This window comes from Zingiber officinale, chromosome 8A (assembly GCF_018446385.1).
Source record: "Zingiber officinale cultivar Zhangliang chromosome 8A, Zo_v1.1, whole genome shotgun sequence".
Taxonomy (NCBI): domain Eukaryota; kingdom Viridiplantae; phylum Streptophyta; class Magnoliopsida; order Zingiberales; family Zingiberaceae; genus Zingiber; species Zingiber officinale.
This window is the reverse complement of record NC_056000.1, coordinates 80,357,223-80,384,326: the sequence shown is the minus strand read 5'-3', so window position 1 is coordinate 80,384,326 and position 27,104 is coordinate 80,357,223. Positions and strand designations below refer to the sequence as shown.

The 27,104-nt window shown below is 39.3% G+C and overlaps 1 protein-coding gene and 1 long non-coding RNA gene across 5 annotated transcripts; one reads left to right on the top strand and one right to left on the bottom strand.

The window, feature by feature from the left end:
- Positions 1 to 1,677: 1,677 nt before the first annotated feature.
- LOC122009695 (respiratory burst oxidase homolog protein C-like) lies at positions 1,678 to 5,511 on the top strand. The gene is made up of 8 exons (XM_042565958.1): positions 1,678 to 2,464; positions 2,542 to 2,590; positions 2,667 to 2,780; positions 2,851 to 3,672; positions 3,759 to 4,073; positions 4,153 to 4,235; positions 4,320 to 4,876; positions 5,059 to 5,511. Exons 1-8 carry the CDS (start codon positions 1,767 to 1,769, stop codon positions 5,166 to 5,168), a joined length of 2,748 nt encoding a protein of 915 aa, XP_042421892.1. The 5' UTR covers positions 1,678 to 1,766; the 3' UTR covers positions 5,169 to 5,511.
- On the bottom strand, positions 4,847 to 27,101 carry LOC122009697. Of its 4 annotated transcripts, none has more exons than XR_006119639.1 (5): positions 26,840 to 27,101; positions 26,612 to 26,740; positions 24,787 to 24,885; positions 6,300 to 6,396; positions 4,847 to 4,984 (listed from the first exon to the last, which is right to left on the bottom strand). It is a non-coding gene; the product is annotated as an uncharacterized LOC122009697 (long non-coding RNA). The 4 variants fall into 4 exon arrangements; XR_006119640.1 differs by lacking the exon at positions 4,847 to 4,984 and adding an exon at positions 5,603 to 6,144; XR_006119637.1 differs by lacking the exon at positions 24,787 to 24,885.
- Positions 27,102 to 27,104: the final 3 nt, after the last annotated feature.

Here is a 27,104-nt window from a genome sequence, read left to right as displayed (position 1 = left end):
AAATAAGCCAATTCGAGCGGATCAAACTAACTCTTGGACTTACGATTTGATGAACCGATCGAATCGGTCCAATTACAATAAGAAGGTAATGGATTCTTAGAACTCGTGTGAGTATAATTGTCCTTTGATGAATTCATAGCACTTTAGCAAGACTTAAATAACGTTGAGTGTTCTTAATCAATTCATTACCACCATCATTGAGTCTATAAAATTTGGAAAAATAAAATAAAATGCAATTCAATCAAAACACGCAAATTGGATCTGATGAAACCAGGAAAAGGAAAGAAGAAAGACTAAATTAGGTTGGTAGGCCTCCACCGAGCGAAAAACCACCATGGGAAACAAGACCGGTGAAGGCGCGTTAGCATAAAGTCAAATTAGCTAACTGGGGCACAACTCTAACGGTACGGACCTTGGCCCGGTTCTCTTCACACGCATAATTGAAAAGCTCATAAATAAAAAAAGTTAAAAAAACAGAGGATAAAATGAGTCAATTAGCAACTATTTTTGATAAGGAAATAAACTGAATATTGCTCTTCAGGCGATGATGTTGCTGCTTAAGATTCCTGGCCGAAAGTTGAACTTCTACGTTGTTCCACTCAAATCTCGACCATTTATTTTGTTAGTGTACGTATGGTGTTAAAAAAGAATATAATTTTCAAGCCAATAAAATTATACTCTACTTCAATTCCATATGACTTTTATTTATAAAGGGATTCATGTAAAATCAATTTTTGTTTATAATTAAGATGTTTTGTGAATATCCATCCCTAGTAAGATTCAAATTCTTATAGTTTTATTTATTCCTCTAAGTGACATGCTCTAAGCAAGAGCAAGCGACATAGCAGATAACTTGAATGTCGAAAATAATTTTTTTTAAATCTATTGATTCAGCAAAATAATAAAAAAAATAGATATCCAAAACATGCATTTTTAAGGAATAAGTGGCAAAAAAGATTATTGATCAACTCTCCTCAAATTAACTCTTCAAATGGTTTAAGTAGTTCTAAAGATGAACATAATTTTAATTATAAACTCTAAAAGATAATAAAAGACTACAAATTTTTAGAGCCTATGAAAAAAATTTAAATGATCATTTTTAGGTTTAAGATTGAGTTATACGGGAAAACCTAAATCATAGGTCCTGTGATTCAAAACGAATTAAAAATTATAATCTTTCAAATAGTGATCCAAACTATCTCAAAACTTTAGACTTTACAGTTCGACCTAAGTAAAAGTGAGGAAAATGCATTAAGGTAAAACAAAGAGATGAAGTCAATAAAATAGTTTATTTTTAATTTTTACTCTATTGCTAACAAGAGCCTAAAACTAATGCTACAAACGGTTGAACACATTTATTAATAATAATAATAATAATAACGGAAAAAGTATGATGAAAAGTATTAAACATTAATTAAGTGATCATATATCATGGTCGATCAAATCATAATAGTCGTTGTATTTGAAATTTCTAATATCCGAAAAAAAGAAATGAGAAAAGTAAAGCCACAAATGTCAATGGCGTCAAATTCGCCTTCCTTCCGTTTACTCGTCTTGGTCAAACCAAAATCACAACCTTCTTCCTCGCTTATTGTTCCTTGTCCTCACCTACCTCCTCTCTCTCTCCCCCACGTCATCCGCGGCCTCTTTCTTCACCATGTGCATATATATCACGTCGATTGAATCGGCTCCATAGGCAAAAGAACAATCTTTACTTTGATTGGATTCGTTTTTCTTCTCTTTCCTCGGTATCGATTGAAGCTGTGATGGGAACCGACGATGATTACCGGGAAACTGACGCCGGCAAGACGGACGGCGTCGGATTCAGTGGCCCTCTCGGCAAGCGTGGCGGCATCGGCAGCAGCAACAGCAGCAGCCGCAAGAGCGCCCGCTTCAGCCTCTCTTCTTCCGCCGCCGGCGTCGATGAGGGAGACTACGTGGAGATCACCCTGGACGTGCGCGACGACGCGGTGGCGGTGCATAGCGTCAAGCCGGCCGGCGGAGCGGAGGAGGACTCGGAGATGTCGCTGCTGGCGCGGACGCTGGAGAGGCGGTCGGCCTCATTCTCCGCGTCGTCGAGGTTCCGGCAGGTGTCCCAGAAGCTCCTCCGGCTCGCGTCGCTGACAAAGCGGCCGGCCGCAGCACCCATCGACCGGTCCAAGTCCGCTGCGGCCCACGCGCTGAAGCGGCTCAAGTTCATCACCAAGGCTACCGGCGCCGCGGGGTGGCCGGCCGTCGAGAAGCGCTTCGAGGAGCTCGCCGTCGACGGGCGACTCCACCGCTCCCGGTTCGGACAGTGCATCGGCATGAAGGAGTCGAACGAGTTCGCCGGGGAACTGTTCGACGCGCTGGCGAGGAGGCGAAGGATCGCCGGCAATGAGATCACCAAGGATGAGCTGCGAGAGTTCTGGGATCAAATCGCCGACCAGAGCTTCGATTCTCGGCTCCAAACCTTCTTCGACATGTACGATTTCTTACCGTAATTAATAAATAAACAAAAAAACTGAATCTTGCGACTAATCAACGTGATCTGCCGAGCAGGTTGGACAAGGACCTCGACGGAAGGATCACAGAGGAAGAGGTCAAGGAGGTGATTAACTCAATTTCTAATCTCTCTTTTTTTTAAAGATCAGCTAAACTCACGACTAATTTGAATAATTCAACAGCTGATCTCGCTGAGCGCATCGGCCAACAAGCTGTCGACGATCCAAGAACAGGCGGCGGAGTACGCCGCCCTGATCATGGAGGAGTTGGACCCCGACAACCTCGGCTACATCGAGGTAAGCGATTCCATCGCAGACCAGATGAATTTAATCTGTCCGGTTTCGCTGATGGAGTGTGGAATTTCAGATATACAATCTGGAGATGCTGCTGCTGCAAATGCCGAGCCAGTCGATGCAGATCGGGACGACGAACAGCCGGAACCTGAGCCAGCTACTGAGCCAGAAGCTTCGACCAGCGAAGGAGGAGAGCCTGCTTCGGCGGTGGTACCAGCGGTTCCGGTACTTCATGGAGGATAACTGGCAGCGGGTGTGGGTGATGGCGCTGTGGCTCTGCATCTGCGCCGGCCTCTTCGCCTGGAAGTACGTGCAGTACCGGCGGCGGGCGGTGTACGACATCATGGGCGCCTGCGTGTGCGTGGCCAAGGGCGGCGCGGAGACCCTCAAGTTCAACATGGCGCTCATCCTCCTCCCAGTCTGCCGCAACACCATCACCTGGCTCCGCACCCGGACCCGCCTCGGCCGCGTCCTCCCCTTCGACGACAACCTCAACTTCCACAAGGTGATCGCCGTCGGCATCACCGTCGGCGTCGGGCTGCACGTGATCTCTCACCTGACGTGCGACTTCCCGAGGCTGCTCCACGCAAGCGACGAAAAGTATTACAGCTCGATGACGGACTTCTTCGGCGACCAGCGGCCGGACAATTACTGGTGGTTCGTGAAGGGGACGGAGGGGTGGACGGGCATCGTCATGGTGGTGCTCATGGCCGTGGCTTTCACCCTGGCCACGCCCTACTTCCGGCGAGGCCGCGTCCGGTTGCCCAAGCCCTTCCACCGCCTCACCGGCTACAACGCCTTCTGGTACTCGCACCACCTCTTCGTCGTCGTCTACGTGCTCCTCATCGTCCATGGCTACTTCCTCTACCTTACCAAGAAATGGTACAAGCGAACGGTGCGCACCCTGAAACAAAGCGAGCAATCTCTTCTTTCCCCTGTTCTCGCATCTACTGACTCCATTCCGAACACCGTGCTCTGCAGACATGGATGTACCTGGCGGTTCCGTTGATCCTCTACGCGAGCGAACGCTTGATCAGGGCGTTCAGATCGAGCATCAGGGCGGTGAAGATACTGAAGGTGGCGGTGTACCCCGGCAATGTGCTGACCCTCCAGGTTTCCAAGCCACAGGGCTTCAAGTATAGAAGCGGACAGTACATCTTCGTCAACTGCGCCGCCGTCTCCCCTTTCCAGTGGCATCCATTCTCCATCACTTCCGCTCCACAGGACGACTATATCAGCGTGCACATTCGAACACTCGGCGACTGGACTCGCCAACTCAAAGCTGTCTTCTCGCAGGTCTGTGCACTCTAATCAATGATTTAGATTTCCAGGACTATAAATTAGTAGCTTTGTTGAGCTCCGTTTTGCGATTTAGGTCTGTCAGCCGCCGATGGGAGGGAAGAGTGGGCTACTGAGAGCAGACTTCGATGACAACAGCAGCAATGGGCTCGCTCCGAGGTGAGTCGAGTGAGTTGGAGATCTGGAAAGAAGAAAAAAGGGGGGACAAAAATTGATGTTTTTGTGGTGTGTGCATTCGCGCAGCTTCCCGAGAGTGCTGATCGACGGGCCGTACGGCGCGCCGGCGCAGGACTACAAGAAGTACGAGGTGGTGCTGCTGGTGGGGCTGGGCATCGGCGCCACCCCCTTCATCAGCATCGTCAAGGACATCGTCAACAACATGAAGGAGCTGGACTCGCTCATGCTCGGCCAAGAAGGCGGCGGCAGCGGCGGCGACGCCGAGAGAGACATCAGTCGGGCATCGACGTCGATGTCCACCTCGTCGTCGTCGTTCAAGACGCGGCGCGCGTACTTCTACTGGGTGACGCGGGAGCAGGGGTCGTTCGAGTGGTTCCGAGGGGTGATGAACGACGTGGCGGAGACGGACAAGAAGGGCGTGATCGAGCTGCACAACTACTGCACCAGCGTGTACGAGGAGGGCGACGCCCGCTCCGCCCTCATCACCATGCTGCAGTCGCTGCACCACGCCAAGAGCGGCGTCGACGTCGTCTCCGGCACCCGCGTCAAGTCCCACTTCGCCCGCCCCAACTGGCGCAGCGTCTACAAGCGCATCGCGCTCAACCACCGCGACAAACGCATCGGTAAGCCAGTCACACACAGACTTTCACAAGATTAATATTATAAAATTCTAAATACGTGCATTACCTGTGCCAAGCGAAACAGCCGTCCATCGGGCAAAATCGAAACACCTGGATTACATAAAAAAAAATATAAATACATATATTCGAATTCCAATATAACTCGAAGGGCTTTGATGTTGCAGGTGTGTTCTACTGTGGAGCTCCGACGCTGACCAAGGAGCTACAGCATCTAGCGCAGGATTTCTCACACAAAACCACCACAAAGTTCGAGTTCCACAAAGAAAACTTTTGATGCATCATTTTTGTCAGAGCAGTGGAGTTGCTAGCTGATTAGATTCTTATGGTTTATAGTTCACATAAGCAATACAGAATGTACAGCAAGATGTGTTTTTTAGTTGCTTTATTGCTATGGGAAGTTTTGTTCACTGTTTAGTAAGAGATAAGAAGAAAAGGAGTCACAAGGCAATGGTGGTACAAGCTGAACCAGCCATCAATTCAGAAATTAGTTAAATGATTAAAGGATGAGGTCAGTGATTGCTGCCTCTCAATTGTGGGACACTATTGGGGTGTAACCTAATCGGCATATATTGATGCTGACATTAACGGAGAAAAAATTGGGACGAGCATAAAAGACATGACAAAACTGAGAAGATTGTTTGTGTGATCAATTATACAACAAAGGAGTGGTGGTAAAAGCTCTGCAAATTGTTGTGAATTTAAATGGATATTGGAGCATCTTCTTTTTCTAAAACAGAAAAAAAAAATCAATGAAATATTCAACACTGTTATTGACCGTGAGAACTAAAAGGTATGCGATGATGCCAAGTCATCGTGAAAGCCATTGCAGAAGAATAACTTCGTAGAATGTGTTTCGCTATACAAATTTATTGGCCATTCTATTGTTGTTTTAAAATCATGCCATAACTTGCATTTGGAAGTTTTTTTAGAGAACTTGAAAATCAAAGATAATACAAAAATATTTTATACAAGAAAAATAATCTGATAAAAGATCAATATTGAGACGTGATTCGATCAAAATCAAATTCAAGAACCGTGTTCTAGTAGAACGCGGAAAGAATTAGTCAAAAAGAAAGGAATCTGCAGTTTGAGGATGACCATACAAATGCTAATGCATTGTAGTGTCTGAATAAGGTTGAAAATGGACATTAATGCAATTTGGCATAATCCACTAATAAGTGGCATAGCGCCCCCGCCATCCATTGGTCAACATTATTGTCATAGGCAATCAGTGCTTTTGTTCTCGTGTCCTGTTATATTTCTTAGATATGCTATCATTTCTACTAAATATATATTTACTTGGAACAAACAATAGCAGGGTAGGATACAATTGGCCTAACAAAGTTGAAAATAAGATAAACGATTACCTCATTAGTGAAGAAAGAAGCACTGATTTCAGACTTACCAGTTGGTTCGGGATGATGCCCTCTTGAGATCAGCATCGCCTCAGCTCTCCAATTTAATCATCACGTCTAGATGACAAGCTGCGTGCCTATACCAAACTGCAAAAATGAAATACAGATTTAGTACAGCATACACAGCAGAAATAAATTTAGAAGAAAAAGAATAACCTGAAAACTTTGGAAAGAAGAAAATCACATATACAGATCAGTTCGAGAATCGACCAAATGGTGACATCAACTTAGTTCTTACAGAATTTTCATTCGCACATAAGCAAATAAGTTGTGGTAATTGGTCCCTATTTGTATATGTGCCCAATTAATTTGGTACGATATTTTTTTAAAGCATAAGCATTAGGTAAACATGACCATTGATGTACTGTAAAAGTCCTGAAACTGAAATATATATTTCTCATTGCAACGGCAGAAAAAAGCAGAATCAAATCCAGCTCTTGGCACAGAAAACAGAGTTTTCTCATGAAGAAAAAGCCTTGTTTTTCCCAACTAGAGTGCTATTTGAGAAAACAGAGTTTTCTCATGAAGAAAAAGCCAAAGTTTTTCACTGTCAAGTTGTTTATCATACACTAATTCGTTGAACAAGTTCTGGTAAGGTGTCAAGTTCTGCTGAAACCTGCGTTATCTCAGGAAAAAATAATATTGTTAAAGACAACCTTTAAGCATACTTTAGTGATTAGGTAGTAGTAAGTTGTCAAGTTCCTCTTCAACCTGATTTGTTTAATAAATTACAGCTAGAAAATATTTATATTACAAGATACATAATTTTATTCTATAAAACACAGATTCGTAAAGAATAATACAACTGTTTTTAGCACGTTTTGATTTAGTATCCTGCTCAGTTGTGAACACCGATGCAGTGAATTCTTATAGGAGATTAGAAACTAAACATGATCTTATGCAGATGAATTTAGAGATGGATACTCATTGGGAGGAAATGGCATGATTTAACATTGCAAAAATAGATTCGTTGGGAAGATCTAACCCAACATATGAACCAAGTTATTAAGTTCAAGTTAATAGTAAGGTCTAGCATATTCTTGAATAGTTTCAAGCAAGTTGTGTTTGAATCAGCATCCTGGAAAAGAGAAGGTGGATTGATAGTTTGTACTGAGTTTCATGTTCTCAATTTGAACATATTGAACAAAAATACCTTTCATATTTGAATCAGCAGTAGTTGTATCAAATTTCTTGGTTTCTTTCCTAGTCACCAATCTTGTTTGTTTTTAGAATAACCGTCGAAGCCTGAAGTCATTTAACACATCATTATGCATGAGAGCGTTTCTTTATTTAGAATAAAGAGACATCTTTTATAATTTTTTACTCTGCAAATCTCAGAAAACCTGTCCAAACGTGAGCTATAAGATTCTCCAAGTTCTCCATAATAAAGTAATTTGTTGTTTGGTCGATTCCTATTCCTCAATGAAAAATAATGTACTTCCAGGACAGAAAGGACCAAGTTAAGAAAAACATTGAAGGTAAAGGAAGAATAACAGCCCTCTATTTCATAAGAAAGAAATTGGTTCAAGACTTCGCTCAGTCACATGAGAATCCTATTATTTGTAATGATCTATATTTGTGGATAAGTAATCCATGCTGCAATGTCAATAATTGGAAGATTTTTTTTTTGTAAGACACCCACACTAATTGCAACTAGCTGAAGTTCAGCTAGTGCTTAAAAATGAATGAAGAAGTCAATATTTAAGCATTGAACTTAGTAAAAGAAATGATCAACTAAGCTTCCTTTTACCCCTTACAGCTATTGGCTAATATTTTGTTTTAGTCTCTTCTACCCTTGGGTATTGTATAATGTTTTATTTTGGTGCCTCTCCAAACTTTATGGAAAATATAACAAGAGTTGTCCAAAGAATAAGGAATAACAAACATTAGGCCAAAATACAAAATTGGAAATTTAAAGCCAAAGTAAAATAGTTATAATCAAGGTAACGGAAATTGATTTTATCATCATAAGATAACCTTAAACTAAGAATATATGCCTATACAAAAAAAAGGAATTGTCAGTTTAATGTCTTGTATGAATTAATGAAAATGCAAGAACCTATTTCATAATAAATATATGATATTAAATGATGCGGCGATATAGGGAGGCCCACCTGGCACGCGGTCAACTGCCAAGGTGGAGGTCAAAGTTAAGGTGGTAAACGCCAAGGTGTCAAAGGACCGAATGGAAGACGATTACAACGGTCGGTCGAGACCGTCAATATCCGACCAGCGCGAGACGTGTCCGAGTGGACCACCTGTCCAGCTCGGGATAATATGACAAAATAATCAGGCGTTTAATATGGAGCAACAGGATGCCAAGGAGATCAGAGAACTTGTCCGAACGTGAAGTGTTAGAGTGTATACTAAAAGCCTAGCTTTTGTAAACATTTATTTGTTGAAATAAAAGAATCACATTAGTCAATATCTGCATTTATTTGTTAAATGCAATTGTTCAATTAATTTATATAGTAGACAACATGGAGTGTGGTGTCACACTCAGAAGATCATATTGTCGGTTCTCTATAAATTATAAACAAGTTGCTCACGACTAAAATGGAAAGGAACAAACCATCAGAATAGTCGTATTGTAATTAAGTATTAGTTTATCTTGATTAATAAATTACACTGATATACTTTAAGTGTATTGAGTAGGATCATTTAGGTAAGTTCTTTTTGTACTGACTTAATAAAAGAACTAGACCTTAGTTATTATGGAAGTGTGTGCTCTTAATCCTAATATAATAACAAGCACATATATTTAATATTTATTTCTTTGACTTATCAAAGGGTGAGGTTTAGCACGATAAATCAATATGCCCGATAAATTGGGAAATGATATTACTTATAGTGTGTGTTGTTGATTATAGAAGGAATCTGTGTCCTAATTATCTAGGTTGAGAATGTCCCCAAGAGGAGCTCATAAGGATTGCCATGTTAAACCCTGCAGGTGGATCTAGTCCAACATGACAATAAAGTTGAGTGGTACTACTCTTGGAGCTAGATATTAATTAAGTAAGTTGTCAGTAACTTACTTAATTAGTGGACATTCGTAATCTTAAACATAGGGAGACTAACACACTCATGATAAGAAGGAGCCCATAATATAATTTGGGATTGGTGCGGTAGTGCGGTAATAACTCTTTAGTGGAATGAGTTGTTTTCGATGAACTTGAGTTGTGTGTTCGGGGCGAACACGGGATACTCAAGCTCATCGGAAGGCCAAACCAATTTCTCCTCTAGGTCCCTGTCGTAGCCTCATTATAGCCTCAAGTCCATCCAAATGTAAGACTCTTCTTGGTGTCCAAGAAGGGGGCCGGACCATTGCTTGGTGACCAGCAATGGCCGACCACTATCTCCTTAAGTGACCAAGCTTGTAGGGGCCGGCCAAGATTAATTCAAATAGGAGGGGTGTTTTGAATTTTTAAAATCTTCTCTTTGTAGAAAACTATAAGTTTTAAAAGAGAGATTTTAATTTTTAAAACTTTCTTTATTTTGAATTAGGCCACATGTTTTAATAGAGAGTTTTAAAAGTTTTAAAACTTTCCTTTTTAACCATCCTCATGGTTTAAGAAAAAAAGGGAGATAAGTTTTAAAATTAAAATTTTCTATCATCATGTTAAAAAGGAAATTTTCTAAGAGAGTTTTTAAATTTTAAAACATGGTTTTAATTTTTAGAAACTTTCCTTTTTTAACTTTAGGAAAGAGAGCTTGTAAAATTTTATAAGAGTTTTCTTCTTGTAAAATTTTATAAAAAATTATTATTTTTCTTTCCTAAATATGGTGGCCGGCCACCTTGCTTGGTGTCCAAGCAAGGGGCCGGCCAATCCCAATCCTAAACCAAATAGGATTGATCTCAACCATTGATTGGTGATTGATTCAATCAAGAGGAAAGAAAAAGGAAAAATAAAAGGGAAAAGGAAAAACTCTTGGATGATTTTATTTTTTGTAAAAGGTTTTTCCTTATTTGCTTTGGGCAAGTAATATAAAAGAAGGGGTGAGGGGGCTTCATGAGACACAACTCTTATTCTTTTGCTTGGGTGATCTCTTGTTGTCGCCGGCCCTCTCCCTTCTTCCTCTCCCTTTGCTCTCTTCTCCTTGGTGGTGGTGGTGGCTGGATTTTAGAAGAAGAAGGAGGAAGCTTTTGGGTGGTGTTCATCTTGGAGGATCGTCGCCCACATGACGTCCAAGGCGAGGCGAGGAATACGGCAGAAGATCTCGAGGTCGTTAGCATACAAAGAGAAGGTATAACTAGCAATTGTTTTCCGCATCATGCTAGTTTTTCTCTTTGTAAGAATTCTAAATACAAGAGGCAATTAGATCTAGTTTTTCGAAATAGTTTTTTGAGTTTGTGTTTTCTTCTTTTTCGAACTTGTGATTCGATTGTTCCTTTTGGTTAACCTAGAGTTATTTAAGGAAATAAATATTAGCTTTCCTTAAAAGGCTTTGCCTAGGCGGTGGTGGTTGCTCCCATATCCAAGAAGGCCATGTGCCTCGCCATATAGTCCTGGAAGCCAATTTTGGAAATTAATATTTATGGAATTAATAATCTAGGTAGATTTGAATCAATAGTGTTAAGTTTCGCTTGTGATTCAAATCTAAACCATTAAGAACAGATAAATTAAATTTGGAATCAATGATGTTAAGTTCTGTCTGCGATTCCTTATTTAACTTCTAAAGAACACAATAGGTTATTTAAGAAAAGGTTCGACACTTGTTCAAAAATTTTTATACAGTGGAACCGGTACGTTTTCCTAGGACTAACCAACATGAAGGTCACGCTACTACACAGTCATCGCAGGGAAGAGCAACTAAGACAGAGCGGAGGGGTCCCGGCCGAATGGCTACTGCTTGGCCAAGCAGCGGGACCTGGCCATCAACGGAGCGGAGTCCTGGCCGAGCAGCTACCCCGCTCGGCCAAGCAGCAGGACTGTGGTCGTATCACTTGATATGCTTATGGAAAATAGTACCGCTGACATGAGGCATTGTCGACAGGCAGATCGTACGACGAAAGCTTCTATTGTCTTGTCAAGGATATGCATGCCCTGTTAAGATATAGTGTCAGAGGTACTTTCCTGACAGGTCCCTTCATAGGACATATTGGAGAACGTGCCCATGCCTTGAGGAGCGTGCATGTCGTCCACTAGAGCTCTATATAAAAGGGGATCCATCACCAGCGAAAATACGTGTTATTCACTGTTTGTGCTAAAGTTACTGTTGCTCTGCTTTCTTCCACTATGAGCGTCAGAGGGCCAACGCCGGGACCCCTTCCCTAGCTCGGGACTAACGTTACTTGTTATACAGAGCCGAACGAGGTCTATAGCCGGTCAGCGAAGCCGCCACATCCCTAGCTTTCCACCTTCCCGTTTTCAAACAGGATCACTAAACAAGATGTATAATCGAAATTTTGTCGATGACATCAAAATTTGAGATAACTCTTTTTTGTTTAATTTCCAAAAGATAAGTGAAACATAGTGCATAGAAACATGCAACATATACACCTTATCAGAGAGAACAGGGAGATTTTCATGAGGATGATCTTTAAAATACCTTGGTAAACGCTTGTTGTCCAGTTGCAACCCAGGAAATCTAACAAGGTAATATGAAAAACAAGTATAAGCTGATGGATCATCTTTTGAACATTTGATTCATCCACTTTGACAGGAAGGTTTAAGGGATACTGCCCAGATTGTGCAACCACAATCTCCTCATCAGTAACTAGTTGGAAATTGTTCTTTTCCATTAGCTGCATCGATCAGAGAAGAGGCAAATATGAGGTGTTAGTCTGCTTCAACTGGAAAACAAATGAGAGAGAGTTTGGGAGTCAACAATTTTGAATCCTATTCTTCATGCAATAGTTTAAATTGTCATACTTTTTCTCAACCAAGATGTTTGGCTTTCCTTTTATTATTAGGAACAACTACATCACACAATATAGTTAATCAGAAATTAGCAAACTTGGAAAAATATGTGGAATTTTAGTTCCAGATCATCTATCTTTTGCGCAGGAAAGTTCTACAGTTTCACTCTCTAACTATCATTTGCACCATCAAACAACAAATATAGTTGCTGCAGACACAATAGATCAATAAATATCTGGAAATTTTCATTTGCATACACAGAAAAAATAAATGAAATTGATCCATGAAAGTTATTATATCAGTATATAGAGACACTTGACTTCAATGCATATGAATATGATTAGGCAGAGCTTTTAACAAGTAATGGGCGAAACCGCATGTGCACGGCTGTCGTCAAGTAATAAAAAGATCGATCCCACAGGTATGTAAAACTAACTACTGGTCGAAATCGCGAATCAAGTTATCTAGACAATCACAAATCGCAAGAGTCGAGAAAGAAAGAAAACGAATCGAGAAAACATGAGAAGGCGTAGGAGAAATCCGAATTTGGGGAAACAATTCTAGGATTTTGGTTTTACCATATGATAATTGTTGAAATCCTAAATACTATTCACTTTTCTGCTTTAATGTTTATGTGCATGCAAGTGATCTATCCTGAGGTAACCGGTATAGACTTTTGGAATTATATCAATGTGCCTAGGGTTGTAAACAAGCCAAGCCGAGCCAAGCTTTGGACTGTTTAAGTTTGATAAGGAAACCAAGCCAAGTCAAGCCGTACCTAAAATGAACTAAGCTTTTGAAATGATTGTTCAATCTTGGCTTGGTTTATTTTTTATGAGTTTGAGCTTGGTTCAAACTTGAATTGAGCTTGTTCATTTAGATGTTTTCGAGCTCTTAATTCAAGCTTGACTTGATCTTAGTTTGTTTAGATGTTATTGAACCCTCAATTCAAACTTGTTTGATTGTTTAAAACTTTTGTTTGTTTGATTGGTTATTGAGCTTGATAATTTAAACTTGTTTGTTTATTTTAAAGTTTTTTTTTGCTTTTTTGGCATGTTGATAAGAGTTTTAATAATGAACATGGTTCACGAACATTATTCACAAACGTTGTTCATGAATATTAACGAGTTGAACACATATGTGTTCAAGCTTTTTTGTTTAATTTAACGAGTTGTTCAAGTTTGTTTAATTAATTGATCTTGTGTGTATTGAACAAACATAAACAAACTTTTATCAAGACGAACATCAAGCTTATTCACGAAGATTCAGTTTATTTACAACCCTAGGCGTGTCTGCCCAAACACGACGCCTACTTTCAGGGTAACTTTACTAAAATGACCGCTTTCTCATACATGGTTCTCTAGGTGTTATCCCTTACTTTGTGATGCGAAATCGGGATAAAACCATTAGACTCTATGATAGTCTCTGGTGCCCTCATGAGGTTTTGGACTACTTTCGTGAACAACCCCTCACATCTTGGTCTTTACGGGTTGGAGATTTAGATTCACCTTTCGATCCTTCCCCGTGTCCCATGAGATATGAAGATGCATGCGGTTAGTGTCATAATCATGTATGCGCAATAAAGCCGGATCATAGATAAACATATCACGCGTTAAAAAAAGATAAATAAATATATAAAACGAATGTCAACAATAGATCGGGTGTTAGTATTAGCTCTAGTACCAATTATGAGATGATTGTAAAGGGCTCATTTTGTATCATATTTCATTATTAATAAAAGCAAAGTTGGTTATTATATTTACTTCAATTCAATGCCGAATAAATAAGTATAATAATGTCTTAGAGTAGCAGGTTCTAATCTACAACATATCAATTGGTTGAATTGATAGTGAGATATTGTAAATCTATATAGAACACTACTCTTAGATATTCCTAGTCAAGCATAAATATGCAAGGACAATATTAATGCGTTGAGACTAGCATGTAGGTCAACGGATGACTTAGTCTCACAAGTCATGGATATGAGATATGAAGTTGACATATGGGTATATATTAGAGAATATATACTGAATGACCCGCAATGAGAATGTTTTATGGATCGTTATATGAGTATCATAAACATTCTCATGTGATTATTGGTATGAATAATCCTTAGACCTGAAGTCACTACAGTCCCTACATAAGGCGCTGTATACTTTGGTATTGGCAAACGTAACCTGTAACAGGATGGGCTATAAATTCAATCACTGGGTATGCAATGAGTTATGCGGAGGGATGTGAGTGATGTAGATGAGATCTATCATTTCTATATGACGGAAGCGATATCTGTAGGCCCCTTGATTAGTAGGACACAAGAATGCATGACCATGCTCAAATGAGTCAATATGTGATATTGAGCTTATTTGTTTTAGTGTGTCTACTTAGAGATCAAGAAACACAAAGATTGACAAGAGGATGACACGGTCTATGCCTCATTGATCAATTTAGATATCAAGGATAGAAGGACCAAGTCATACAAGATAATAGTCACGGAAAGGTTAAGTTAGATCTTCACATTCTCGTCTTGGGTAGCGATGATGCGTTGCTAGATGTCACTCATTGTTTATGTATCTAAATGTTGATTTGGATACATTGCCAACATTACAAGAACCTATTGGGTCACACACAAAGAACAAGTTGATTTGGAGATGAGTTCATGGAGATAAGTTTATATGATGGATCATTGGATTAAATCTAATCTGAATTAGACTCATTGAGTTAGACGAATCCAATTATTGGATTAAGTCTAATTCGAATTAGATTCATGGAGCCAATTTGGATTGATGTTCATGGAGCCAATTTGAATTGATATGGTTCAATGAGTTAGACTCATTGGGTGATGGTTCAATAAGTTAGACTCATTGGGTGATGGTTCAATGAGTTAGACTCATTGGGTGAACTTGAATTTAACTAGGAAGATGAATGGTCAATTTTGAACCATTGGATTGAATGGTCAATTTGTTGATAATTCTAAATGCACGAATTAAAACGGTAAACACTTACAGCGATCTCTCGCAAATCTGCAATTGACGATGGCAAGACTCGTTGTCGAAAGAACGATCACAGGATCGGAAAGCTCTCCGCAATTCCACGAACCAAATCCCACCGCCTAAGATGTTCTTCCCTCTCTCTTTCTTTTTCCACCGTCGTGTGAAAAACTTATCCTCTTTTTCTCACCTCACGAATGAACCTTGGACGCACCCCTATAAAGGGAAATAACCCAAGGGTATAATGGACTTTTCCATTAAGAGTAGTGGAGAACGTGGGCATGTTCTCACGTTCCCATTTTCTACATCTCCCACTCGTTCAAGGTAAGTCATTAAAATTAGTTAGGTAAGCCACAAAGACTAGTTAGTCACAAAGACTTAATAAGTCACATAGACTATTTGAGAGTTGGTTACAAAGACCTAATAAATCACATAGACTATTTGAGAGTTTGGTCACAATGACCATATTAGAACATCCAATCCATACTTAGAGAAAATGGTTTGTGCGACAGCAAGCACATTAAGCAATAGTTGCTAAGAAGATTCTTGCACCTTACATAGCCGCTCTCTGAGCAATCAATGCTAACAAAGTTGTTACACTTTACTTAGCCGCTCAAATAAATTAGAGACACCCTCTGCATGACACATAGCCTCTTTTCTGGTGGCACATAACCTTTATCCAGGATCCATCCAATCTCGCACATAGCCATTATCTTGGAGATATCCATGTCTTGTTATTTACCCAGATTAAATAATTTTCATTTACATCAATATGAACATCTCTAATCCCTTATAATGACCATTATATCAAGAGCATGTTCCATATCTAATATTCACATTCATTTCTATACATAACAGAAATGGGTCGACCAGTGAATAACATCAAATGATATAAATATATTTAATCTTCCTTTTTAGCTAGAATCTATTCATACTAATCAGTCACTTTCCTAGTCATGTTCCATAGACCGAATCATACATAGCCATAGGATACATGTTAAAGTAACAGACACTGATTAGAACTTCAAGTAAACAGCTAAATAGTCACTAAGGTAAAAACAGAGATTAACTTATAATCTTAAAGGTCTCACATAGTAGAGAAACATGGATCCATTCTTCTACTACCTTTATTGTCGCAATAGCACATGTGGTATGAATAACATGTTACGATGTTATTCTCTTTACTAAAAAGAGCACATGCTGTCTTCAAATTTAACATCGTACAGATTTTGATCTAGACATACCTAATGTTTAACCCTGAATTCAACATATGAATTCTAATCTGACTTTCAACAAATTCAGTAAATGATGGGTTCATTTACTTCAATCATTATTAACACATAAATGATCTCATCTTGACACAATTATCAAGGCGACCTCAACTTATGGATCTGTCTCTAATTTCAGCTACATAAGCTATTCCATAAGTAACGGTCTTACTTTTATTTGTACTTAACAAATAGAGATGATTGTCCATGTGAGCGGACTAATCTCAACCTGCCAACATGCTCATCGAGATCTTATATGAATGTAACAAATATAACATATACATTGAATAAATTATGACAAATGACACAATCAAATCACAAAGTCTGATTGTTATTTCAATATTGTTACATTCTTCGAATGTCTCAAAGACTTTACATGAATAAATTATGACAAATGACACAATCAAATCACAAAGTCTGATTGTTATTTCAATATTGTTACATTCTTCGAATGTCTCAAAGACTTTACATGTTCTTTAAATGACTCTTTAGTCATTGACTTAGTAAAAGGATCTGCAAGCATAACATGTGTAGGGACATAATCAAGAATTACTTTTCTTTTAGCCACAATATCCCTCACAAAATTATATTTAATTTCTATATGCTTGCCTTTACTGTGATATTTGGGATTCTTGGAAAAAACTATTGCAGCTTGATTGTCATAGTAGAACTTCCACTATCCTCAATTTTTTTTATATGCTTTAGGAACCTTCTCAACCAGACTGCTTCTTGCACAACCGCTGAACATGCCACATATTTAGCTTCCATAGTCGACAAAGCTACACAAACTTGTTCCTTGCTGTTCCAAGAGATGGCGCCACCATTCAGCAAGAATGCATAGCTTGATGTGGATTTTCTATCATCCAGGTCCCCAACCCAATCTGCATCTGAATAACCTTTCAGACTCATATCTGATCCTTGAAAACAGAGACAATAATCTGTTGTCGCCTTCAGATATTTGAATATCCTTTTTACTGTCTTCCAGTATCTCAGTCCTGGGTTTGACGGGAAGCGACTGACTAAGCCACAACATAGCTGATATCGGGACGTGTACACAACATAGTGTACATCAAACTACCAATAGCACTAGCATATGGTTTTTTATTCATCTCAACTATTTCCTCTGGAGTTTTATGACACATACTCTTGCTCAAAATAGTACCTTTCACAATAAGTGTATGTTCTACATTGCAATTTAACATGCTAAAATGATGTAACATCTTAAGTATATAAGACTCTTATGACAGACCCAAAAGCCTTTTAGGACGATCTCTTATAATCTTCACTCCTAAGATGTATTCAGCTTCTCTCATATCCATTGTATCAAATTATGATGACAATCACTTCTTGACTTCATTCACATATCCTATGCCATTTTCAGCTATTAGCATATCATCAACATATAATGATAAAATGACATACTTTCCTTTTTCCCTTTTCAGGAAAACACAATGATCCTTATTGATCATCTTGAAATCATAAGATAAAACGACTTTGTTAAATCTTATGTTCCATTATCTTGACGCTTGCTTTAGCCCATATATAGACTTTCTAAGTCTACATACTTTCTGCTTTTGGCTTTCAGCAATGAAACCTTCTGGCTGAACCATATAAATTTCTTAGTCAAGATCACCGTTAAGGAAAGCAGTTTTTACATCCATTTGATGTAATTCCAAGTCATAATGTGCCACAAAGGCCAAAATAACTCGTATTGACACAAAATTTACTACGAGAGAAAATGTCTCTTCAAAGTTAATACCCTCCATTTGGGTATATCCTTTTGTAACTAAACGAACTTTGTATCTGTTAATCGATCCATCAACTTTCCTCTTTATTTTAAGAATCCGCTTATTCCCAATAGCCCTTTGGCCTGGAGGAAGATCGACTAAGTCCCAAACATGATTCTGAATCATGGACTCCATCTCTTCAACCATTGCAGCTTTCCATTTTTCTCTAACTCTACATCCCAATGCTTCCTCAATGGATTGAGGTTCGTTGTCGTCAATTGGAAGTGTATTCAATGCCTCATTCTCAATATCAAACCTCTTCTTAGGCTTGATCTTATAAACACTTCTCCGTAAGTTGGGTTGTTGAGAAGTCAACTCATGACTCGGCATATCACCCCCACTCGGTTGACTAGATTCAGGTGTTCCTTTTGACACCTCTCTTGTTGATAATATCTCATCCTCCTCAAATAGAGGAACATCTTTATCAACATCACCTCTGATTAGAAATTCTGTTTCGAGAATCGCATCTCTCAAGTCTATTTCGGAGATGGTTCCATCTAGTTGCTCACCTATGAAAATATAACCTTTGGAGGTCTCATGATATCTTACAAAGATACATTTCTTACCCCTAGGTCCCAGTTTTCCATGCGTATGAGAACTATCATGAACATAAGCAGCTAACCCCCAAGGTCTCAGATTACTTAAATATGATTTTCTACCTGTCCAACGTTCATATGGGGTAGATGAAATTGTCTTTGAAGACACTTTGTTAAGTATATAACCTGCAGTTAATAATGCATCTCCCTAATAGGAGATTGGCAAATTAGCCTGTGCCATCATAGACCTAACCATTTCAAGAAGAGTCCTATTTCTTCTTTCAACTACCCCATATTGCTGTGGAGCTCCAGGGATTATTAGTTGTCTTATAATTCCTCTATCATTACATATTGTCTTGAACATATCAGACAAATATTTCCCTCCACGGTCAGTGCGTAAAGTCTTAACTTTACGTTCCATTTGATTCTCAACTTCATTTATATAACGAATGAAGCAATCCAATGCTTCAGATTTGTGAGAAATCAAATACACATGATCGAACCGAGAGAAATCATCAATAAATCTAATAAATAGGAAGCTCCATGTCTAGCCTTCACATTCATCGGACCACAAATATCCGAATGAATTAACTGCAATGTTGATTCATATCTAATAGTCTTACCAAATGGTTTCCTAATTATTTTTCCAGCAAGACAATGCTCATATATAGACAATTGAATCTTAGCCCGAGTGCCCAATAGACCCTCTCTAGCCAATCGATTTATATGTTCTTGTCCTATATGTCATAATCTAGCATGTCAAACCTCATCAGTTATATCTGCATCACAGAGCAATGTTTGAAAAACAACCATCAATAGTATAATTGACATCTAATTCTACATCAAGAACCACAAAATCATTTGTTAAAAAATCATGTTCGATTGACACTGAGTCAATCTTAAGTTCAACACACCGACTGTAAAAATTAATACAATACCCTAAATCAAGAAAACATATAACGGAAACAAGATTCCGTCGAATTTCAGAAGCATATAAGACATCATGTAGAAACAAAACTCTACCACCACGGAGGTTGAGTTTACAAATGCCGACTCCTTTGACTTCAACTCTTGCATTGTTTCCCACATAGATCCACTTGTTGCCAGTTGGTACCCAACGGTACTCTACAAATGTAACTCGCTCTCGAGCTACATGGTTGGTTGCTCCCGAATCTATAATCCACAAATGATAAGAATCAGCTAACAACACTGAGCTAGCAACAAAATGCTCAGGAAAAGAAGACACACTTGCATTTACCTTTTTCTGCTCAGTGCACACTCCCGAGCGAAGTGACCCTTCTTGCCTCAGTTAAAACAAGTCAACTTGTTTTTAGGTTTCTTTCCGGTCTTCTTTACTATCTTATTGATTGGGCCCTGTCCCTCTTCTTTCCCTTCCCTTTCTTGAACCATTTCTTTTTCATGGATCCAGATGATCCAGCAGAACCTACAGCCACATAGGCTTGTCCAGAAATCCTTACGGATTCAACTCTCTCCGCCTCCAATTCTACATAGCATGAGACATCAGTGAAAGTCTTGATAATCTCACTGTGAGTTAGGGTCTGCTTCAATATCTCCCAAGAATCTGGAAGTGAACGAATAACTGCTTGAACCTGTTGTTCATCGGTCAACTCATGACCAGTAGTTTTAAGATCCCGAATCATGTTTGACATCTCCCTAAGGTGTTGAACCATTGATACATTTGGACGCTTCTTGTAGCTGTCAAACTTGATTGTCAGCTGTCGAAGCTTGCTCAGACTTACTCCACTGTATTTTTCTTTAAGGGCTACCAAAACTGCATGAGCCGAAAGATACGACTCATATTCAAAAGCTAGGTCGTCTACTATTGAACTAATCAATATGCCCTTTGCAGTAGAATCCTTTTTCTTCCATGCCTTATAGGCATCAAGATCTCGTCTGTGTTGTGTAGTGGAACCATCTATAGGTTCCGCCATAACCTAATTTACAGCCTCCAGAACTTCTTGTTCCTCAAGTACATATTGTATCATGAGGTGCCAGATGTTATAGTTATCCCCATTAAGTTTTTCACCCTTGTTAAGTTCAGCTATAATGTTTTTGGTTGCCATAATCTATCATAAATAAACACATTATTTAGTATTCAGTGTAATTCATATGCATGCAATTTATGATTGACTCAATATTAATTTGAGTTGGTTTACAAAATCAAGTGAGAACAATGTTTTCACTTATCATTTGTATGACCAATCAAATCAATATTGATCAATTCTATTACATACATCCTAACCAATGAATTAATCATTTATAAAATCATAATTTCTTTAATTAAATGAACTGATCATTTAATAAATCATGATTACTTTAATTAAATGAGCTGATCATTTAATAAAAATGAACTAATCATGCATCATGTCAAGTAAACAGCATAAATAAATGAACATATAATTAATATAAAATTATGCTGTATATTGTTAACATATAACCGACTGACATGAACGAAATGGACTAAAGTTGTTCACACATAATAAAAATAACAATAACAAAATTCTAGTAAACTAGATAGGCTACTACCACTCCCACTAGAACAGACACTAGTGCAGTGGCCAACATTATCCCTTTCAGCCTGGACTTATTTAGGGTAATCTCAGGCAGGACACAACTCCAGGATTCTCTATCGGATCCACAATTGGATCCTCTTCTGGATTCTCCACACACTCTCCCAGATCTTCTTCTGTTTCTTCAGGATCTTCTGAATCCTCCTCCGATTCATCTGGATCCTCCTCTGGATCTTCTGAATCCTCCTCAGATTTATCTGGATCCTGCTCTGGATCTTCAGAACCCTAATAGAAATGAAGTAGTTGTCTGCACATCTCTGAATATGAGATGTGCCCATCATAATCATACCAAAGTTGGAATGCTATCTGTCTAAGATTTTCCTGCAGTGAATAGACCAGAGCCCATCTTCTGTGTGTGTCTTAGACTGAAAACTCTTTTCGCTCAAGTTTCCAGAACAACCGATCGAATTGACCAATAAGCCATCCGACTTCCTGAACCGGGTCGAAATCAAGCTCTTTAATCTCCTCCCAAAGCTCATGTTGTCGTAAATCGCGACTAGCCATCTGAAAAATTAAAATTAAATAAGTCAGTACAAAACCGACTAACCAGTACAAAACTGGCTTAATTCAATTTATATAGGCATAGTACCAACATAATAAATCAAGAAAACAAATCTCCTTGATTTTCAGGAGTCTAAGTCGACTGACTCATTGGATCGGTTGATTAGGAATCCAGATCCTAAGTTTGGTCCATTATCTATAATTAGAACTGATCTAATTGGATAGGGATCTTTGTACCTATGTTCTATTACTGTTTGATCTATGTCCATTTCAACAATTTCAGACTTATTGATCAAACCAATGCCCATTGGTTTAAGTCAAGTCTGACAAATTAGAATAAATTTAATCAATTGATCAAATCTGACCCAATAGAACAAATCTGGTCATTTGATCATATTTGGTCCAAACCCAATTAATCAACCCAAATTGATTCGGATTTGGATCAAATTGGTTCGATTAAACCAACTAATGGTTTAATTTAAAGTAGGTCTAATTGGACCAAAATTGGTCTCACCCATTGATTTTAAATGGTGAATTAATTGAACCCAATTTTCAATTAATTATCGCATGCCAAAAATAATGAAACATTAACATTAAATGCATGCAGACAAATGCAAAAGAATTTCTTGTTAACGCTCACGGTTTTTTTTATTTGATTTTCTAAAATCAAACTTTTTCTCACGGACACTGCTTCGTGTTTCTTCTGTTTTCTTCGCCTCGCGATTTCTCCGCCACATGCTGCCCACGTCTGCACGCCGAGCACACCACCACGCAACTATAATAGACACGGTCGCTGACCACATAGGCCGATCTCTGGCCTACTCGGGCGGTCGTCGGTCCTCTTCGGTATTGGATGTCGATCGACTTTAGGCCCGATGACGTCGCCAGTGCTTGCTCTGCCTGTTCCAACCACCAGCGCATCGTCGGCCAGCCGAGACACCATCGCAGGCCACGGAATGTCGTCGCCGGCATATCCATGTGGCCCGAGCCCTGCTCTGATGGAAATCGCTACACTGTCGCGATTTTTCAAACTTGGCACAGTGCACTGTCGAGCAGCGACGCTAACGTCGACGGTGACTCTTACCAGCAACCCTGTCGCTGGTGAGCGACGGCTACCAACAACTCTGTCATCAGTCTTTGTATGCTATGACACATTAGTCGTGCGAAACAGTGACGAGAAATGGCAAAGCGATACAGAAAATATCTGAACAACAATTTCATAATTCGTCTTAAGCATTTAGAAATAACACCGCTCTGATACCATTATTGATAATTCTAAATGCATGAATTAAAACGAATTAAAATGGTAAACACTTACAACGATCTCCTGCAGATCTGCAATCGGCGATGACAGGACTCGCTGTCGGAAGAATGATCATAGGATCGGAAAGCTCTCCGCAATTCCACGAACCAAATCCCACTGCCTCAGATGTTCTTCCCTCTCTCTTTCTTTTTCCACCGTCATGTGAAAAACTCATCCTCTTTTTCTCACCTCACGAATGAACCTTGGACGCACCCCTTATAAAAGGAAATAACCCAGGGGTATAATGGACTTTTCCATTAAGAGTAGTGGGGAATGTGGGCATGTTCCCATTCCTACACAATTTTGAACCATTGGATTGAAAGACCAAAGGGCAAAACACTTTGGTATTCATGAGATGGATATAAATATGATTTATGGATAAAATTTTCATTAGATATAAAACTTTTAGTCTTCTTTTTTCACCTTATTCCTTCTCTTGGCCGAAACCTCCTATCTTGGTTGCTAGCACAACCTTAGGTGGTTGCCTTCTCCACTTTATGAGTTTGTGAGACAAACGAAGGCTTGTTTGTGTGGATACCGTCAGAGGTATAGACGCATGATCGTGTTGAGATCCTAGCTGTCGGGAGATCGTGTGCACGCACCAAAGGTATAACTCCCTACTTTATGTAGAAATTTAGTATATGGTTTCCTTTCGCACGGATCTTCTGGAGAGGAACTAGATGTTTTCCGTAGCGCTTTCACGTGTTTAGCGCCCTAGTTCCCTACATCAGGCTACTCTCTCATCCTAGAATCTAGAGTATTACTCCATGGAGATGGGTTACATTCGAAAGATAAAGAAGAAGACATTCTACAACGAATCAAAGAGACAAGAGAACAGGAAGCTTAGTCGTGATGTTGACAGTGTCTTCCAAGCTCTAGGGTGGATAGAAACTTCGACGACACCTTAGAACTGCTCGCCTAGGATTCCTTGTCACGCGGAAATCCCCCTCCTTTAAACAAGAGCCTCCTAGGCCTTTTTATAGCCCTTGGAACCGACTAAAACGGAGGTAGATGCAAAAAATATCGAGGCGTCGTCGTCGTGCCACGATCGTGTTGGGAGGCAAGGGCGGGTCGTGCCACTCTACGTGGTTGATGTTGAGGGTTGGCCATGGCATGCCAGTGGGCACGGCTAAACCATGTTCGACACTATGAAGAATAACACAGTCGTGCCTTGGGGCACGACCTGGGTGTGTCAGACTCTAACCATCTCTTTGTTGTGGCAATATGGGGAACAGTTGTGCCTAGGGAATGGCTAGCCCGTGTAAGGTGTTGTAGTCCTTTTTGCTCCATTCTTCGTTTACTTCAATCGGAGAAACATGCCCGTGTCATGGGACACGGCTAGAGCGTGTTCCTTGCTTTGAATTCACATTCTAAGGCTTTGAGACTCTGATTTAGCTCCAATTTCACATCTTGTCAGTTAAAAAACACAAAAAGCAGATCTCCGAACAAAAGGAATAAAAACAATAAAAAGAAGAAGATGCAAGTATGCAAGATATGGTCATGAGATGAAACAAAATGCATACAAAATAATACTAAAAATCAGGCATGAAATACACACATCAACAAGTCATTGGTCACAAAGTCTTTCATAAATATTGCAAGATCATGAGAAAGTCATCAAATCTTCAAATTGCAGAAGGTACCATGCGCCAATAGTGTATTCAACTCTCTTGCAAAGCTTGACAAACTCAAGTTGGTTAGTTGAATGCTTTGAACTTGAATAAAGGCAAAAGTTCCGGTATCTGAAACATACATAAAGTAGTAATATTGGTAAAAGAACAAAAGCTAAGACACTTGTTAGCGCAGATTCTGACATCAACAAAGAACATTATGATTGATGAAGTTAAGAAATGAGATGCATTCAATCCAACACTCTATTGTTTAAACATACAAATCTACATTTAGAAAAACTTTTGTTTCATTCCGTGAATTGATACATAGCTGTTAATCACGAAAGACTGAATATAAACTTTATTGGACTTAAATAGGCCACTTAAGCATCATGTTTTGGCAATGCCACTCTAATCTTGATGCATCAAGTTGGATAGGTAAAATTAATTATGATCTGTGTCATAGATTGTTAACGGGTGAAGGCTAATGCAAGGGATGTTATGGAAGAAAAATCTGTTACGATTTTATATATAACAGAATTTTATTATGATTTTATATAACAAAATTCTATTACGGTTTTTTATAACAAAAATGTGTTACGATTTTATCGGGTTTGGGGTTCATGCACTTTTATAGGGATCATTGTAAACCTATTGTACAACAACAATCACAAGAATCATGTAATGTGATTCTCTTGTGTAGAGAGAATTCTAAAAAAGCTTCGGCCGTTTTGTGGAGTAGGCACACTGCCGAACCACGGTAATTCTTCTTCTTTCTTTTCTTCTTCTCCTTCCTCATGTTTGCTCTCCTTTTGTGTGTCTTTGTCTTGTTACTCCGCGCGATCTCTTCCTCTTCTTCCGCTTTAGAGGTTGAGAGGTGTTACCCCCTTCTTTGTGCAACATAGATGTTTCATATATCCAACTACTAGCCTAACTTCATATGTTATATGATTTCTTTAGCTTGACATTTTTTAGCATAGTAACAATCATATCTGAGAACTCTTTCACAGTTCCATGATAAATTATATTTTTCAATGGTATTTTCTGGATACTATACAATTAAAATTGACTGAGATAGGTACATTAGGCAATCTGATTACCAAAATGATTATAAATGAACCAAGCGTTCGTGAACAAGCTTGGTGTTCGACTTGGTAAGAGCTTGTTTATGTTCGTTCAATATACATAAGATTAATTAAACAAACAAGCTTGAATAGCTCGTTAAGCTAAATAAACAAGCTTGAACACATATGTGTTCAACTTGTTAACGTTCGTGAACAACATTCATGAACAATGTTCACGAACCATATTCATTAATAAAACTCTTTTCAATATGCTAAATAAGCAATAAAATAAAATAAATAAATTTAAATTATGAAGCTCAATAACTAATCAAATAACTAAAAGTTTCAAACAATCAAACAAGCTTGAATTAAGAGCTTGATAACATCTAAACGAACCAAGCTCGAACCAAGCTCAAGCCAAACTTGAATTGAGAGCTTGATAACATCTAAATGAATCAAGCTCAAGCTAAGCTTCAAACAAGCTCAAGCTCATAAAAAATAAATCAAGCCAAGCTTGAACACTCATTTCAAAAGCTTGGTTCATTTTAAGCTCAGCTCAGCTTGGTTACCTTATCAAACAAGCTTGGACACCCCAAAGCTCGGCTCGGCTTGTTTACAGCCCTACTCATTCGCCAATTTTTAGTGCGATTTGTATTTATTTTAGGCTAGAGCAAACAAGTTTCAAACTGGTCTAAGTGGCATAGAATTGTTATCCCTGATTTCAACTTTGCCAACCTCAAGGTAAGGATGAGAAAAAAAATTGAACATATCCTTCTAAAACTGATGAGTAAAACCTTTGATGAAGAATCTTCCCCAATTCGCATCCATAGAATCCAGGTTTCTGTTTTCCATTTAAACTAGTGAATAGCGAGTAGAAACAAGGAAGCTTTCTCGGAAACACAGCCAAATCGCAGAAACCAAACCTTCAAGCCACAAGCAAAGGGGAAGAAGAAGACGAGCATATCAAACGCAAGAGACGAAACAAGCGAAAAATCTATCAAAAAGTGCAGTGGATCACATACCTATGAGGCCGGGAGCGTCATGCTGAGCTTAGGCTTGAGCAGCGGAATGGCGGATTCCCGCTCCAACCTTACCACAGGCTTCCCTGCGCCGTTCTCCGACAACAACATCTCGATCGGAGACGACAGCAAGATGAAGAGGACGCAGAAAATGCCGCTCTCTCTGCGGATCGGAGGCGAGGATTTCGCACGAAGAGACTGGAATCGAACGGGATTTTGAAGAGGCGAATGGCGGAGACTTGAGCACGCGAGGTCTTCCTCTCGCTTT